This window comes from Akebia trifoliata, chromosome 4 (genome assembly GCF_017979445.1).
Source record: "Akebia trifoliata isolate Shusen 1 chromosome 4, ASM1797944v1, whole genome shotgun sequence".
Taxonomy (NCBI): Eukaryota; Viridiplantae; Streptophyta; class Magnoliopsida; order Ranunculales; family Lardizabalaceae; genus Akebia; species Akebia trifoliata.
In genome coordinates this window covers 44,208,989-44,225,925 of record NC_141378.1, presented here as the reverse complement: position 1 = coordinate 44,225,925, position 16,937 = coordinate 44,208,989, and the positions used below count along the sequence as shown (strand labels likewise).

The 16,937-nt window shown below is 34.5% G+C and overlaps 2 protein-coding genes across 2 annotated transcripts; both read right to left on the bottom strand.

The window, feature by feature from the left end:
* Nucleotides 1-2,591: 2,591 nt before the first annotated feature.
* Nucleotides 2,592-3,460, bottom strand: LOC147405178 (protein LYK5-like). Its single transcript, XM_086437963.1, has 2 exons — nucleotides 3,254-3,460; nucleotides 2,592-3,137 (listed from the first exon to the last, which is right to left on the bottom strand). Exons 1-2 carry the CDS (start codon nucleotides 3,458-3,460, stop codon nucleotides 2,592-2,594), a joined length of 753 nt encoding a protein of 250 aa, XP_086294089.1.
* A 12,286-nt stretch (nucleotides 3,461-15,746) lies between these two features.
* On the bottom strand, nucleotides 15,747-16,055 carry LOC147405177 (putative calcium-binding protein CML41). Its single transcript, XM_086437962.1, has one exon. It carries the CDS (start codon nucleotides 16,053-16,055, stop codon nucleotides 15,747-15,749), a length of 309 nt encoding a protein of 102 aa, XP_086294088.1.
* Nucleotides 16,056-16,937: the final 882 nt, after the last annotated feature.

Below are 16,937 nucleotides of genomic sequence, written 5' to 3'. Positions count from 1 at the left end.
ATTTTTCTATGAAAATAAAATTGTTTCGACCAAATTGAATCATGGTGCGGCCAATTGGACGATTTTTCGATGCAACCATCAGTTCAGTTTTTTTAAATTTTGCTAGACTAGAAAGATAAAAATGATTTTCAAACTTCTTTATATTTGAATTAAGTTCAGGTACATTTATTAAATTTGTAATAAATATTATAAATCAAATAAATTTACCAATCGAGTACCCATCAGATACAGAATTCTTATTGGATCCTAAAAATAGCTGCTTAGAACTGGACTGGAAAATGATCGGCTCCATAATGGTAGACCCAAAACAGACAAATCGATTGAGTATATTGATCAGGTAATTGGGTATACAATAATGCAGTTTTGAGGTTGTTGCTGCAAATTCAATTTATTCACTAAAAAAATAATTGAATATTGAAAGTTTCTATTGCCACACCGACTTTTATTAACACTACCCCAAGAGTTGTGCTAATTCTTTGGGGATTTACATATGAGTTGGGATTGCGTTAGCTAAAGTTGTTATTGGCCATAGAATCTCTCTTAGGAAATTTTCTAACAGTTGATTTTAGCTTTCTTATTATGGGTTTCATGAAAAGGCCCATGGAAGAGTTGTAAACATATTGAAAATATTGCATAAATCTAATGGATACAAATCACCAATCAGACAGACGGACAAGTTAATTTTTCGAATGAAATTTGATATCCTATATATATATTTCAAATTTTTGGACGAGACGTCTCAAACATATCAGAAAACTCGTTCGAGATAACTTGGTATCTGGCATGGATGAGACGACACGTGAAACCGAGTTTTAAAACCATGTTCAAACTATGAGCAATGCGAGGGAAGAAAAGAAAATTTCTTCTGGAAATAAAGATTCCTAACCAAACATTTCTTGAGTCAAACTTTCTATTACAACCCACAAATTAAACAACTTGAGGATAAGTTTTCTTCAAATTACAAGACGTATTTAGGATTATTTGCAGAAGACTTTATGTTGTGGATGTGAGCGACATTGTTTGGGTATGGTGACCTTGTGTTGTATATAAACTTGGGGAAATCTTCACCTTATAAGCCAGTTTTGTCAAAAATCAGATATGCCCATGGGCTTCTACATGGTGTTAGAGCGGGTAATCACAAGGATGCGTGAAATAGGTTACAAGTGAGGGGGAGTGTGAGCTATAGTCCCATTGGCCTGGGTATCATGAGTCATGACCTTGGAATACATGTAAACCTGGGGCAATCCTCACCTTATAAGCTAGTTTTGTGATGATTAGTTAGGGCCATGGGCTTCTACAGTGGAATGACCAAAAGGCCAAATACATACCAAATAGGCAAAACTTCATGATCGGTTATCAAAATCAATATTACAATACAAATTCAAAATAGAAAATGACGAGCACAACTATCAAGTAAGTTTACTCTCACGAAAAAAGGACATTTTGGGGAATCAAAATGCACTTTTTTTTTTTTTGTTTCAAACTTTATACTTTTAATAATATTTTTTGAGTAGTGTTGGAGTAACCGCAAGATCATACTTTGTATCACATTTTCCTGACATGTAAATGTGTAGGAACTATACATTAGGAAAGTGTGATATGAGTTATAATCTTGAGGTCACTTCAGTATTATTCATATATATATATATTTAGTGTACTCTGAGTTATTTTAAGTCCCAATTTGTTTTAGAAGGTCATGAGTATTATTTTAAGGTCAGTATGATCATTATAGTGTCTGAATCAATGCAATCCTCAAAGAATGTATATAAATATAGAGTTGTGTTGGAGTGACCTCAATTCTCACTTTGTTGACATGGAAGTGTGTAACTATAGATGCTTTTAGAAATTCTAGTCGATTTAAAATTTTACTATCTTTCGTAGTTTCATATAGTGAGAAATGGTATCAAATTAGAAGTCTGAAAGTCTATTTAAACTATTATGGGTGATGTTTTGTATTATTCTTATTCAGATTATCAATAAACTTTGAATTTACTCGCTATGTGAAAATTGAAAATTTTGACGGGTCAAAGCCCACAAATTTTAGAAACCAAATTTCAACGGCCATGACCGTTGAAAATTTTTCCCAATTTGATGGCTTAGAGCCATCAAATTTCTCCCATCCTCCATTAATTTAATGGTTTCAATCCGTTAAAAAAAAAAAAAAAATTTGACAATGACAAATTTTACGTCTTGGTCTGTCGAATTTTATAAAATTCGACTACCTTGGACTGTCAAATATAGGCTTTTTTCACATTGTGACTTACCTTGTTTTGCCTCGTATATTCAAAGTTGCCTTGTGATTTTTATTTTGGTCAAAGGGATGAAGATAGTGATCTTCTCATTTTATCAAGCTTCAACTATGTAATTTATGGGAATTAAGCTATTCGAGCCTCTTAGAGCACTTAACTAATCCTCGGGGCGTATGCAGTGTTGGGAGTTGCAACTCTCGCGTGAATTACAATTCCTCCCTTTAACTCCACCTTGCAAACATTTCCTAAGCCAAAAAAAAAAACACATATCTCAAGTTCACATTCTTTATAAAATTACAAAACAAATCTACATCGACTTGAATATGGACTCTATTATTTGGTTTAAATCTTTTCCAACTTTTCATGATACCTGTTACTACTTTCAACCAATTCGACATATGGGGATTCCCATTTTAGCGAATCACTATGAATTCTCACCAAAGTCGATACAACCTCATCCATGCTTGGTCTACTCATCGGATCTCGCTTCAAGCATCCCACACTTAATTTAGCTACACCCAATGCAAGGTCCATAGGGTAGTTCCCTCTGAGATTTGGATCCATAAAATCACGAAGCTTATCCTCGAATTCTTCTCCTTCCATGATTGACATTATCGTCGCTGAAAGTAACAATTTTTTCCCATTAAACTTCATAAGAGCAGCTCTTCCCGTGATCAGCTCCAACATCACAACCCCAAAAGCATATACATCGATCTTCGCTGTGGCCAACCCGATCTCTAAATACTCGGGCGCCATGTAACCTTTAGTACCAACAAGTCTTGACGACGCAGACACATCGTCGCTCCTCTCCGTCGAACTCGCTAGCCCGAAATTTGCAATCTTGGCTCTTAAATCACCATTGAGTAGAACATTGCTAGTCTTAATATCCTTGTGAACATAAGCAGGTTTAGTGAAATTATGAAGATAGTGAAGACCATTAGCGACGTCTAAAGCAATTTGAATCCTTCGAGTCCAACTTGAAACGATCGGGGAAACTTCATTACTCGTAAACAAACATATTCCATGTACTCGTAAACGAGGTAGAAATACCCGTTATCTTCACAAACACCATGAAGCCCTATCAGATTGAAATGGTTGATCTTATTAAGAAATTTGACCTCTTTTGATACATCTTTACTCATCTTTTTAATGGCTACGACGATCTCCCCACTTTCCCCACTTAACACCCCACGAAACACCGAACCCTTCATCTTTGACTCAGGGGCTGAAATTGTTGGTAGCAATCTTCAATTCCTCAAATTCGAATACTTTCAAGACCCGATCCGCGCTAGCGATTTTGACTAGAAAATCTTTGGGTAAAACCCATTTCTTTCTCCCCTTTGTTCTATCTAGCTTTCTTTTTTGACATAAGGCAATTGTTAGAACAATACAAAGGAGGACTAGAAGAGAAGAAATGGATGCAATTCCAATACCCACATAAAGACCTTTCTTGGATTTCTTTGTTCTTGGATTGGAAACATTTGGAGGAGAAATTATTAATGGTGGAACCTGAATTATGGTTTGGGTACTTGAAGGTTCACTAGGCAAAGGAATCAAAAGCGTCGTAAATGGAAAAATTGTTGGATCATATTCAGAAAACCCATTTGCTTCAAGCATGCTCGTTTGGTTTACATTAAATCTCTCACTTATACCATCAACACTGTCATTCCAAGCGATCGAGTAAGTTAACAAGTACTTCGTGCCATTAACTATTTGATTAATCGTCGGACATGCACATCTAAGTGGTACCCGTATTCAGAACCCGGAATCAAATTGTATAGATCGTAAGGGTTCTCCTCTATAGTGAATTGCACGAAGACAAGCCTTGATATCTTTCGTTAGCAATTGTGTAGTAATTCTCATCGAAACTCATGATATAAGAGGAATTGGCTTGATAATTGTGGCCCAAACAAGAACAATTTACAGGAACAATCACTTCTTTGTATGTAGGGAAAATTGTGATCATCGAAACGTTGTTGATGCGAGCAAGCTCTAATGGGTCTGAAGAAGTAAAGTTGGAAATTGTGACGATGGAATTATAAGGAGGTTGAGATTTGAAGAGGAGAAAAGCTCGGCACGACAAGTTTTCACCATTGCAAGTGTAGAGAAAATTAGGGGAAGGACTTGTTTCATCACTGCTCGTGCAATCAAGTATTGAATTTCCTGAATAGTTTTGTTGGGCTTTGATGATTGAAATGTTAAAAGAGAAGAAAATTAAGAAAGTGAGGAGAATCTGATCCATGGGTTTGGTTTTTTTGGCAGAAATGATTAATGGGTAGATGAGAAACTTGAAGATTTTAGGATGATTTTCAAGATGGATTAGTCATTAGTCTTTGAAGAAGATTAGCGTGTTTTCAAATTTAAAATTGGACTTAACAGCTGTGTTATTGACCATATTAATGCAAAATTTTCTCCCTTATTACAAATAAAGAATCATCTATTTTTTTTTTTTTATTTAAATAAGAGACTTTCAATCTGTGTTTTGGGTGAAAACTGGGGATCAAGCTAATCTTGACTAGGCCAAGCCCATAAAATTGCAATATATTAAAAAAGAATGAAGAATTTAGAAATTAATTAGTATTTTATGTAATAATTTAAGACTAAATTAGCTCCTGACATAAGAAACTTACCAAAAATTTCAGCCCGAAATAGTAGTCGTGTTTCATGACAAAGAAAACCTAATGTCTAGAAAGTAGATTATTTAAAGAGAAAAAAAAAAAAAAATCAACTTTAAGTGAGATAAAGGGTTAAGAGTTGGGCTGTAATGGACCAGATTGCTACCAATCTAATAAGGAATTTATTAGACCTAGACCAAATCAAATGTCATTTTTGTTTTTTAAGACTGGGACTGATTCATATGAATCTTCCAATTATTATTATTTTTTATGACGGGGGTGTCCAAACTTATGTCACACTAGGGGACCGGAAGAGCCAAGGCATATGCAACACCTGCACATCACACGCACCGGGTAACTGAGGGTTTGCCCTTGCAGGTGGACTCGAGGAAATACTGCTCATACTAGGACTCTCACCGTTTATCGGATCCAAATTGCCATCGTTAAACTCACAGCCTACAGACTCTCACCGTTTATCGGATCCAAATTGCCATTGAGCCCCCTCGGGGTTAAACCTTCCAATTATTATTATTATTTTATGGATCCAAATCTATCCGAGTTAATACATCCAGGCAGCTCATCTTGGAAGAGTCAAAGTATTTAAATTGATTTAAAATTATTTGTTAATAATTATGTATGTATATGCATTTTAAAACAACTATAATTATTTCTTATTATAAGATGAATTAGTAGCTGCTCAGTCACGAAAATCTCGTTTTCTATAATGGTTTAAAATTTTAAAGTATTAGAATAATCTTGGTTGAGTTTTCATAAACTGGATTGATAATTTTAAAATATCAGATAAGCCATCTTGTATCTCATTCAAATCACTGTGATGGTAATTCACATCGACAATCTTGCCAGCTGATTGCCTCCGGACTGGGATACTTGGTCTCAAATTAGTTCTTAAACCATGATCCTAGCTTTTCTGAAATATATTATAAAAAAATATGATAAAATTTTATTAGATTTAATAATAAAAAAATTTACCTTGAATTTATGTAACCATGATCCTAGCTTTTCTGAAATATATTATAAAAAAATATGATAAAATTTTATTAGATTTAAATAATAAAAAAATTTACCTTGAATTTATGTATTATGGTTCAAAAGGGATTTTGGTAAGTTATAGGATACTTTAGTCATTTTCATGTTAAAAAGTTGTCCTAGAGTAATTGTGCATCCCACTGAGTTGATGTGGAGGCGTGCATTGAACCGTTGATGCTCTCACTTGTATCTTGAAGAAAAGCATATGTGATTCCGTGCACACTTCCATATAAGCTTAGTGTCGAGCGTAGTGTCCTACTCAATCACTTCATCAGCATTTTTCTACTCTAAAACAAAGTAGCGGCCAAGGCCTCCCCCCGAAAGAGGGAGAGGTCTTGGGTTTAACCCCTTTGTTAATCATCCAAAGGGATTTATCCCGGCTTACCTGATATGTGTGATTTGTGAGGGTATTGGATCTACTCAGGGAATTTGGACTAGATATGGTGTTCTAAGAGGCCAGTCGCTTCACCCCTATTAGTTGGGTCTTCTGGTCCAAACACCCTAGCATAAAAAAAAAGGTAAATTATACTTTCACCCCTTATGTTTTGACGTAGTTCCAAGTCGACCCCCTAACATTTTGACAATCACACTTACCTCCCCTATAATTAACTAGTGGGTTCATTAAGTCCCAATTTGTTTTAGAAGGCCATGATTGTCATTCTCAGTTTGTTTATACCGAGTCCACCCAAATTCCCATGAGTAGATTAAGCCATATTTGGAGTTGACTCGATGGATTTTGAAACTAAGGTTCATTAATATTTTACGTGTATTTGGAACCTAAGGTTTCAATAGCGAAACATATCAAAAGGACACAAAATTCAATAAACATCATCATCAAAGCTTTAACTGAAAGGTTTGGGATCAGCTAAATGAGTCATGTTCCTCTATTAAAGCATCCAAATTTCAAAGTCATGTCTTTTGTAAGTTTTGTTATTGAAATTGCCTTTCAAATCTTCTTTTTCTATTTCTATTCTCATTTTTTAGGTCTTCTTCACACTCTTTTAAGATCATACAATTAAGTTAGGGAGGCAATGTTGAGAGAGAAAATTTGTCTTATATAGTTTTAAAATTTCATATTGGGCTAATTTTTTTGAGGACGATCTCTATGATAAGGAGATTATCTTCACAAAAAATCAGCCCAATCTAAAACTTTTAACTCCATCAAAAGCGGTTTAGAATTATGAACTGACGATTTTTACCTTTAATTTGTAAGCCACTTTTGATGGGGGGAAGTTTTAGATTGAACTAATTTTTTGTGCTCACAAAAAATCTGTCCAAATCCAAAACTTTTGAGTCATATAAGACAAAATTTGTCTCCAATGCTGTCTTCCTGACGTTGTACCCCAAACACTAGCATGTGTGTGATGGGGGTAAGGTAAACATTCAAACATTTTACAACAAATGGCTTAGAAGTTTTGGATTGGTTGATTTTTTGTGAGGATGATCTTTATGGTTGGCTCTCTTTAAGGCCTATAAACTCTATATATATATATATATATATATATATATATTCTTTTACTATTTTTATCAAGTGAGGAACTCGATGGGATTTTAAATTACCTTTATAAGGCTCAATACATCAAACAAAAGAAAGAAATGATCACATCGGTCAAGAGTCAAAAGTCAAGACTCAAAACAATAAAGAAAAAAAAAGGTTTAACTCCAAGAAAATAAAGACATATAACCAAGAAGAAAAAGACTCACACCAATAAACTGAAAAGGGTTAACTCCAACCAAGTAAAGACATAAACAAGGAGAAGAAAATGACTTGTTTAGCTTTTTAATTTAGCCCATTCTGATTTGTCTTACAATCAGGAATCAGGAATCAAGGATGTCCGTGGAATGAGTGGGCCCAGTCTAAAATGGGTTAAGCCTGGCAAATTGAAAAATAGGCCCAAAATTATTTTGGATTGGGCCTGACCTGAGACAGTTATCTCCTACTTAATTGCTATCCTATTTGTGACAAAATGTAGTACATTTATTTTTGAAAGATTTCCTTGCTTTAATGTGAATACCCCTTTGTTCTCTTGCTAGTAAACATTAAACCATGTATAAAACATAAACAACAATTTAAAAGTAAAACAAAAAAGGCTTAGCCCATCCCATTTCCAAAAATTAGCTCAAATATAGTCAATTTAGAAGAAAAATAAAACATACCAAAAAATGCTCTGACTTGACCCAGCATGTAAGATAGAGGCTGGTTGGGCTTAGTTTTCAAATCTGATTATAAATCGACCCTTTGAAGTAGCCCATTGAAGGAAAAAAAAAAGAGTCCAGCTCTCCCACGGTTGTTCGTGAGAGAGAGAAGAACCATACGAACGAGTCTGTTATAATACGTGTTGTAACTCCAATCCCATTATTTGTTTACTTGGACAGTAAATTTGTATTAGGTCTTTGGTGAATTACAGAATTTACTGAGTTAATTATGTTTCTTTAGTGTTTAGATTTATGAAACCATTGATGGTTGAATCCTTTGAACTTTGTGCTATTGTGGTGATCTTTTTGAATATTATGTATTTCTTCATGAAAATTTTCGATCCAAAGTGAGAAATTGTTGTTGTTTGCTAATTGTTACAGGATGCTTTCTAGGAAAGATAATGAGATTGTTGTGGTAAATGGGTCACCACTCATGTTCAAAAGTGCCCTTGATTCGGAAAAGGCTGGTGAAGTTGTTCTTGGGCAGTGATTGAAGCAATACAAGTAAATTCTTCTATGTTTTTTATTGAAACTTATAGAACATTGAAAAATCACTTAGTTCAGAGTGATGATACATTATTTTAATTTTTTTTTTCCTTTTGATTTAGAGTTGGTGGGAGAGAGATTATGATGTGGTAAGTGGGTGATGTGGAAAAAATCTCGAGATTTGCATTCATAATCTAATGGTTAGAAGACTTGTTCGCATGGTTCTCTCCCACGACCTACCATGGGAGACCCAGACTTAAAAAAAAAAAAAAAAAACAGGTTTTGTTGGGGTTAAATGTCTTGAATCAAGGTCCCAATTGGCAATATTCATGAAATATCCAACCTTGGGGACATAGTTGGTTTCCAATTTGAAAACCTGCATATTAGGGTCGTAATCATTGTCAAAAGTGGCAAAACTCTCTCGTATGTGCATTTGTGATCATAGCAAGGAAACATAAATTTCTATCTGAAAACTAGAGAAATATTTTAGTGTGAAAAGTTGGAAATCATCGTAATCTAGTATGAGAACCAAAGAAACTACTTTGTGTAAGAGTTCCCTTTCTTTTCCTCTTGAAATCAAAACCATTGTAACCAGTCAGATGGATATGCCTCCGGAGGAGACACTCAGTGTTAGTGCCATGTTAACCAGCTTTGTACATAAGTGAGTGAACTGTGTCAGCTTTATACATATTTCGTCCAACCTGAAACCAAAATTCAGAGAGAAGTAAAGACCATGAAAGAAATAATTGTGTCAGCCTAGTCCATCAACAGAGTTTAAGTGGAGAAATCCTTCTCTCCCTTGCCAAAAGTGTGCTAATATATATTTTTAAAAGAATAATGCTGAAGTGACCTAAAGATTGGACCTCACATAACAAACCCTGACATCAAAGTGCATGGGAACAGTGAAAAAGCATCTATGGTTCCTATCCACTTTCTTGTCAAGATGTGCAAAATGAGGTTCAATCTTGAGGTCACTCTAGCACGGCTCTTTTGAAAAATCTATGCAAAAGCCCTAAAGGTCTAATAAATTACACCCAAGAATGGCACCATGCATTATTCATACAAAGTAATGACAAATCCAACATAATATGCTTAAAATGGAAAAAGAATCGGCACATTATTAGCTTCCAAAACACATTTGAGCTATAAAATGAAAGCTTTACCATGGTAGCTTTCTTGGATCAAGCTGATACATCAAACTAAGTTAGATATGTTCTATTAGAAAAATCAAATCATTTGAATCCCACATCTAAGAATAGTCTGTTGTTGAATCACATACTTTTATGTGTGTATGTATGCTATTTGAAGTCGAAAAAATTATCACATACTATAAGATATGAACCCGACAAATCTGGGTAGAGAAGGAAAACAACTAAGAAGATACTATGATAAGTAAGAGATGTTAGAAAAATAGAAGTTGAAAATAAAGAAGAAAATTACTTTGAGACACGTAGTAATCTACGTTGTCTTATAGACAACAGATGCCCCCACTCTAATTGAGCACGAAGATGCAGATGCTTGTTGGCGAACTTGTCTTCAGGATACAATAATAAAGTCCAATTTTATCATAACTGTATATTTTTTCAAAATTTATACTATTTTGAGAAAATTTATCACACAGAATCTCGAATACACGAATGCCTTTTTGTAGAAAGTTAGAATTATTTTTTTAACTGAATTAATCTCTATAAATAGAAAACAATTTTAAAAGTCACTTCCATTCGTAAATAGATTAAGAAACTCAATAGGTAAGAACTCATTGAAACCATTAGACACTTATTCAGATCAAAGAGTCCGTTAGGCACCTTGTGAGCCCATTAAACACCTTTCGGGTTGGTTTTGAAGCTTATCCAAATTTGGAAGGTCCTCTTTTTTAATTTCTCTCTCTTTCTTTCTTTTTCTTTTTTTCTTATATATATATATATAGGGTAGCGTTATTTGGCCAACAGTTTGGCAAACACATTTTTCAAAACATGGTTAGAGGTCTTGGAATAGGCTGATTTTGGTGAGGATGATCTCTACGGTGAGGAGATCATTATCACCAAAAATCAGCCCATTCCAAAACTTCTAACCACATAAAAAATGGTTTACAAAAAATGGGCGGTTCACGATTTTTCAACTTATAAACTGGGGCTAGAAGTTTTGGAATGAGCTGATTTTTGGTGAGGATGATCTTCTCACCGTAGAGATCATCCTCACCAAAAATCAAGCCATTCCAAGACCTCTAACCCATGTTTTGAAAAAGTGTTTGCCAAACTGTTGGCCACGAACGGGACCCATATATATATATATATATATATATATATATATATGATATATATATAAAAGAAAGGAAGAAAAATCTTATTCTCAACTCTTTCTTCATTCCAAAGACTCTCTCCTTGAGAGCTCCTAATGGCTTTTAGATATATGAAAATTTTAATAATTCTTTTTTATTTTAAATATATATATTTAAAATAAAAAAGAATTATTAAATTTTTCATGTAGCTAAAAGTCATTAGAAACTCTCAAGGAAAGAGTCTTTGGAATGAAGAAAGAGTTGAGAATAAGATCTTACTTATAGGTTTAAAAATCCCTCCAAAAAGTTTAGAAAACGATGTGGGATTTACAAATTATTTGAAAAAAGAGCTAAAAATACTTTTACAATCTTCAATCCATGTGAAAAGACATCAACCAATAGAAATACTCTAAATAAAAAATGCTTACTTTTACTTTAACAAAAAAGTATACCAATCATAAAATAACTTTTAAATATTATTTTAAAAAAAACTAAATTAGTTTTATTTGAGTCAATTCTAAATAAATATTAATCAACATTTATTTCAAAAAGAGACTGTCTTAAACCACTTATTAGTTTTTTAAATTACTTGAAATCTTCTTTCTAGGAAGATTCTACTTCCTGACTTGATGAATTTTTTACATATTTACGTTGATCAGCAACATTTAAGATTGTCTTAAATCCAAATTTTTACAGAAAACATAAAGCCATAATCAGAAAAGCAATCATTTTAAACAACTCTTAATAGTAATTCTCTATGTTACTAAACTGTTTCCCCCTCTGACATACTCCTCCTCTACTCTCCTAACGTGGCATGTGCAAACAACCGTATATTTTTTCTCGGGATACACAATCGCACATGCCACATCAAGAGAGTAGAGGGGGAGTCCGAAAACTACGACTTTAAAAGTAATATCTACAATCAAAACTAGTTCAAGTGAGTCAACTAGATGGAATTTTGGGTTACCTCAGTAAGGTTCAATACATCAAACAAAAGAAAGAAATGATCATATTGGTCAAGAGTCAAGAGTCAAAACATTAAACAATAAAGACATTTAAACAAGAAGAAAAAGACTCTCACCAATAAAGTGAAAAAAGGTTGACTCCAACAAAATAAAGACATAAACAAGGAGAAAGAAAAAGACTTGTTTTAGTTGTTTTATTTCATCCATGCTGATTTGTTTACAATTAGGAATGTCAATGCAATGTGTGGGCCCAGCCAAAATAGGTCAAGCCTGAAAATTGAAAATAGGCCTGAAATTAATTTGGGTAAGGCCTTATCTTCACCACCGTCATCCCTTCATAAAAGGCTTGAATGCCGAAAAAGACTTAGCCCAGCCCATATACACAAATGGCCCAAATATAGTCAATTTAAAATCAAATAATTATACATATAAAGCTATGACTTGACCCACATGAAATTAATAGGATTGTAATAATTCTCAAAAGTGGTGGAACTCACTCAGGCATCCGTAAATAAAATTGTATGTTTTTTTTTTTTTTTTTTTTTTTTATTTAATGTTTTTCTTGACATTTATCATGAGAACTAGAGAACTGAGATCAGGTTTCTGAAGCATTTATATAGATTTCTTAGGGATCCATTTCTTGGGGAAAAAAAAAAAAAAAAAGATACCAATCGAGATTTCGAAACGAGTAGCAATCGAGATTTCTCAATGTGGCAGCAACTTCAAACCTCTTTTAGAAAACTAGAAAAATAAAATAAATAAGAAAATTCATTTTTCTTTATCAAAGATAAACATATACATTTTATTTCAAATGCTAATTAATTTTGCAGCTTTAGTAGGTCGGGATAGGGATGTCAATGAGCAGGTTCAGGTTGGGCTTGGTTAAACCATAAAGAGGTGGTCGGGCTCGACCTAGATTGGCTCTATACCATTGCCGGGCCTAAGTCAACTAGACCCTAACCTGGCCCTAACGGTTCGGGCTAAATAAAAATGATTAAAATTCAAAATTTCTAATGAAAAAAATTAAAATTTTATGTGGCTAATGCTCTATTAACCTATAAAGGTTATAGATGAAAATTAAATGGTAATTTGACAATATATTTTACTTTTACTAAAATAATATTCATCTAATTAAATATATTATGAATAATTCTATAAGATTTAGTAACAGACTAGGTTGGGCCGGGTTGGGCACTACAAAGCCCTAACCCAACCTGGATTTGACGGGTCGAAAATATATAATGAACCCGGCTCTACCTTTGCAAGCTGAACATGATGGCCCTAACCATTATTTTCTCGGATGGGCTAGCGGGTTCAATTGAGACCTGTAGGTTGCGAGGTACAAATAAGCCTAAAGAATACATACACACACAATGAGCACAATCACGTACAAGAGGTAACGATGGACAAATTCCTTAATCGTAATATTTATTAATGTTTTTAAGGCAACGCGTGCTCTTGCTCAACAGATCAAGCAATTAATGCTCGGTCATAAGCATAGTTTGGATCCCACCTCTTCCACTGCGGATCATGTCTTCTCATATTACATTGACCCTTCATGCCAATGAAATGAACCCGGCTCTACCTTTGCAAGCTGAACTGATGGCCCTAACCATTATTTTCCTTGGATGGGCTAGAGACCTGTAGGTTGCGAGGGTACAAATAAGCCTAAAGAATACATACACACACAATGAGCACAATCACGTACAAGAGGTAACGATGGACAAATTCCTTAATCGTAATATTTATTAATGTTTTTAAGGCAATGCGTGCTCTTGCTCAACAGATCAAGCAATTAATGCTCGGTCATAAGCATAGTTTGGATCCCACCTCTTCCACTGCGGATCATGTCTTCTCATATTACATTGACCCTTCATGCCAATGATTCTATTCTATTCCCCACCTCATGAGGGAGCCGAGAGCCAGGGCCGAACAAGGAGGAACAAGTGGGTCATTCCTGGTGCTTCATTTGGTGGTCTGGTTCATTGAGTTATCATTTCTCTATCCGTGACTCCGATCCATTAGGTTGAAGGCACATGATCAATTGGGAAGGCTATTGATAGAGGGAGGTGGAACGCTCAATTGATTAATAACACAGGTGGGATTGATGAACGTTCTCCTTATAAGTTTCTGCGCCTCTCTACTCATTGCCAATTGGTTTTGAGTTGGACCCCCAAATTTATCATAGTATCAGAATGGGCCTTTCTCTTCTCCACGTCATCCAGTTCATAACTCCACGTGCTTTGGCCCAGTCCTGCCCACACGTGCCGAGACGTGTTGAGTTGGACCACCAAATTTTATCAAATAAAAAATTAAGCACAATCATACCAATCCAACATGTGGGCTAGGCTCGATACAAAAGTCAAATAAAAGTTCCACATAATACACATATGTACATTAGTACCCTCAGCGTGCTGGTGGGGGTAGACAACCAAGTCCTAAACTTGGTGCCACACCCTATTTACATGACCTTTACAGTTGGCTAGTGTGTGGTGGGCATGGAGGTTTGAGCATAAGTTGACTAGGCAACATGGGCATAGATAACCTTGGTTTCTTGGTGGTGAATAAACTGGGCATATGGATGATATGTGCATATATAGTGTCAACATGGGGAATAATTTGGCAATGAAAGCTTCGAAAAAGGCCGTCAACGGTAGATAAAGTTGGGAAAACATCGGAAAAAGAAATTAAAAGTAATTTTTTTTTAAGTATAAAAATGTTAAAATATATGTATTTCATATATTAAATGATAAATCATGATTAATTGTGATTTTTTGAAAACAAAATCGTGATTTAATCGAAAACTATTAAAATTATGATATAATTACGATTTTTTTATCACACTATGGATACAAGCACAAAAGTGAAGTTCTAACTACACCTTTTTCCAATTGAAGCAACAACTCCACCCAATATGGGAATAAGGAATAGGATTTTTAGGAGTTGTTATTATTCCTTATAATCTGTTATCCAAACGGGCGAAAAAGGGTTGAGTCACAGAAATTTGCACTCCACTCCACCTTCCAACACACACTCATCGTCATCATTGGTAGAGTTTGTTGAACTTAACCACTACTCTTATCAACCCTATGTAGGTTTGGTTGTTGGTTGGGCTTTCACAACAAAAAAATATCGAAAATCGAATTCTATAATCTGATCCCTACTAATTAATCCCAATTATGAAAATGGGATATATAATCCTAGAACTATGATTATCAGTTCTAATTTGCGTTGGTTGATCAACTTGATCATGTAAACATTAACAACCCTACATTTCAATTTCTTAGTGAACTATGACCTCAACCCACTCTTTTTTTTTTTTCGTCAAAAAAGTTACTAAAGTAGTTGAACCATCTATACTTTTTTATCATCATAATGTCACAAAGCAATTCTTCTTCCTTTATGCATTTTTCTTGATATCTCAGAACTTTACTTAACTTTTAGGAGTCCTACAAAATTAATATCTAGATGAGAGGCACTTAATAAGATTAATACAAGTATCACTTAAGAAACATATTACAAGAAAGCTGCATAAATAAATTTATAACCCAAAAATAAAAGTGACTAATTAACGAAACCAATCTCGCTTTCACAACGAACAAAAAACACTGATTTATCTCTCAATCAAATCAAATCAAGCCACATAAACATGGACAAACATTTATTGACAAAGTTTATTCAAAACTCAAAAAGGAAATTTTTAATCACCACTGGTCTGGCCTACTTGTTTTAGTATTTGAATCGATTGGAACAAGTTCGATCTGTAAAAAAAGGCCATTCATTTCTCTATGTATGTGTATGTAAAAAAGGCTCTATATTGAGAGCGAGATCGTATTGAAATTGAACTATGTTACGATTGGAAGCGAAACACAGGATTTCAAGGCAGAAATGGCACAAACATACGCACTAATTATTGTGCCATCATCTTGTGAAACTCATCGAAATCAAGGATCCCATTATCATCAAGATCAAAAACCTTTATTATGGCCACACACTCTTCATAAGATTTTGTATCTCCAAGGCGATTCAACATTCGTTGCAAACTCTTGGGTGTTATACATCCCGATCCCTTCTCAACCTCGTACATCTCGAAGGCCCTTCTCAAATCATCATCCACACTTCCTTGCTCCATCAATCTCATGAAATCTTGAAAGTCTATTAAACCATCTCCATCGATATCAAGATCATTAATCACAACTTGAGCCTCTTCATGTGACATGTACTCACCTATCGACGCAAAGTAAGCTCTAAGTTCTAAACTAGATATCTTACCATCTCCATCGCTATCGAAGTAATGAAAAACTTCTTGGAGCTCGTCTTTTCTTGAATTACTAGCTTGTGGTTTAATTAGGGGAGACACGGGAGACACTGGTGGGCTTGGTGTATGGGATTTTCGACGTCGATAAGGGAGGTTAATTAGTTTGAAGGACTTGTTGGAGAACCATTTGGATGTCTTGGAAAACTAATTAGGTTTGCCATGTGAGGAGGAAAATTATTGAGCTGTGGAAGAGATGAAAATGACCATGAAATTAATAAGTTGTTGCATAAGATGTTTAAATTATTTGAGGTGACGAACAGATAGACAATAAATGTGAAAATGGACAAGATTACGTGGGAAGTGCGTGTATGGAAAGTGCATGGCAACTTCCTAAAGACCGACTTTTCTTTTGTCTTCTCCGCTAGGTGTACCACGCTTAGTCGCTCATCAATCTTTGAAATTGGCATGGTTGTCAACTGATCGGGTTTGGATGGGGTTGGGTCAGCCCAGACCAATCCTATAAAAATTGGGTCTCAAAAAGATCCATTGATTATTGGATTGGGTCATAACATTTGGATCTGAATCTGTTCTTATAAAACTTGTATCAGGTTAATTTGGATCGATTCACTCGGAGCCATAGAATCTCATCTTTTAAATAGTCAAAAACCTTTGATTTTTCATTTAACATATATCTACTTCAACCTTCAAAACCTCATGGCAAGCTTAAGATTTCTGAGGGAAATATAAACTTTGAGAAATTTTAAGGATTCTTTACAAGGTTAAGGTGAGGTTGAAAACAATTGATTTATGAAAATGTTCGATAAACTAAAATTAAGATGATGG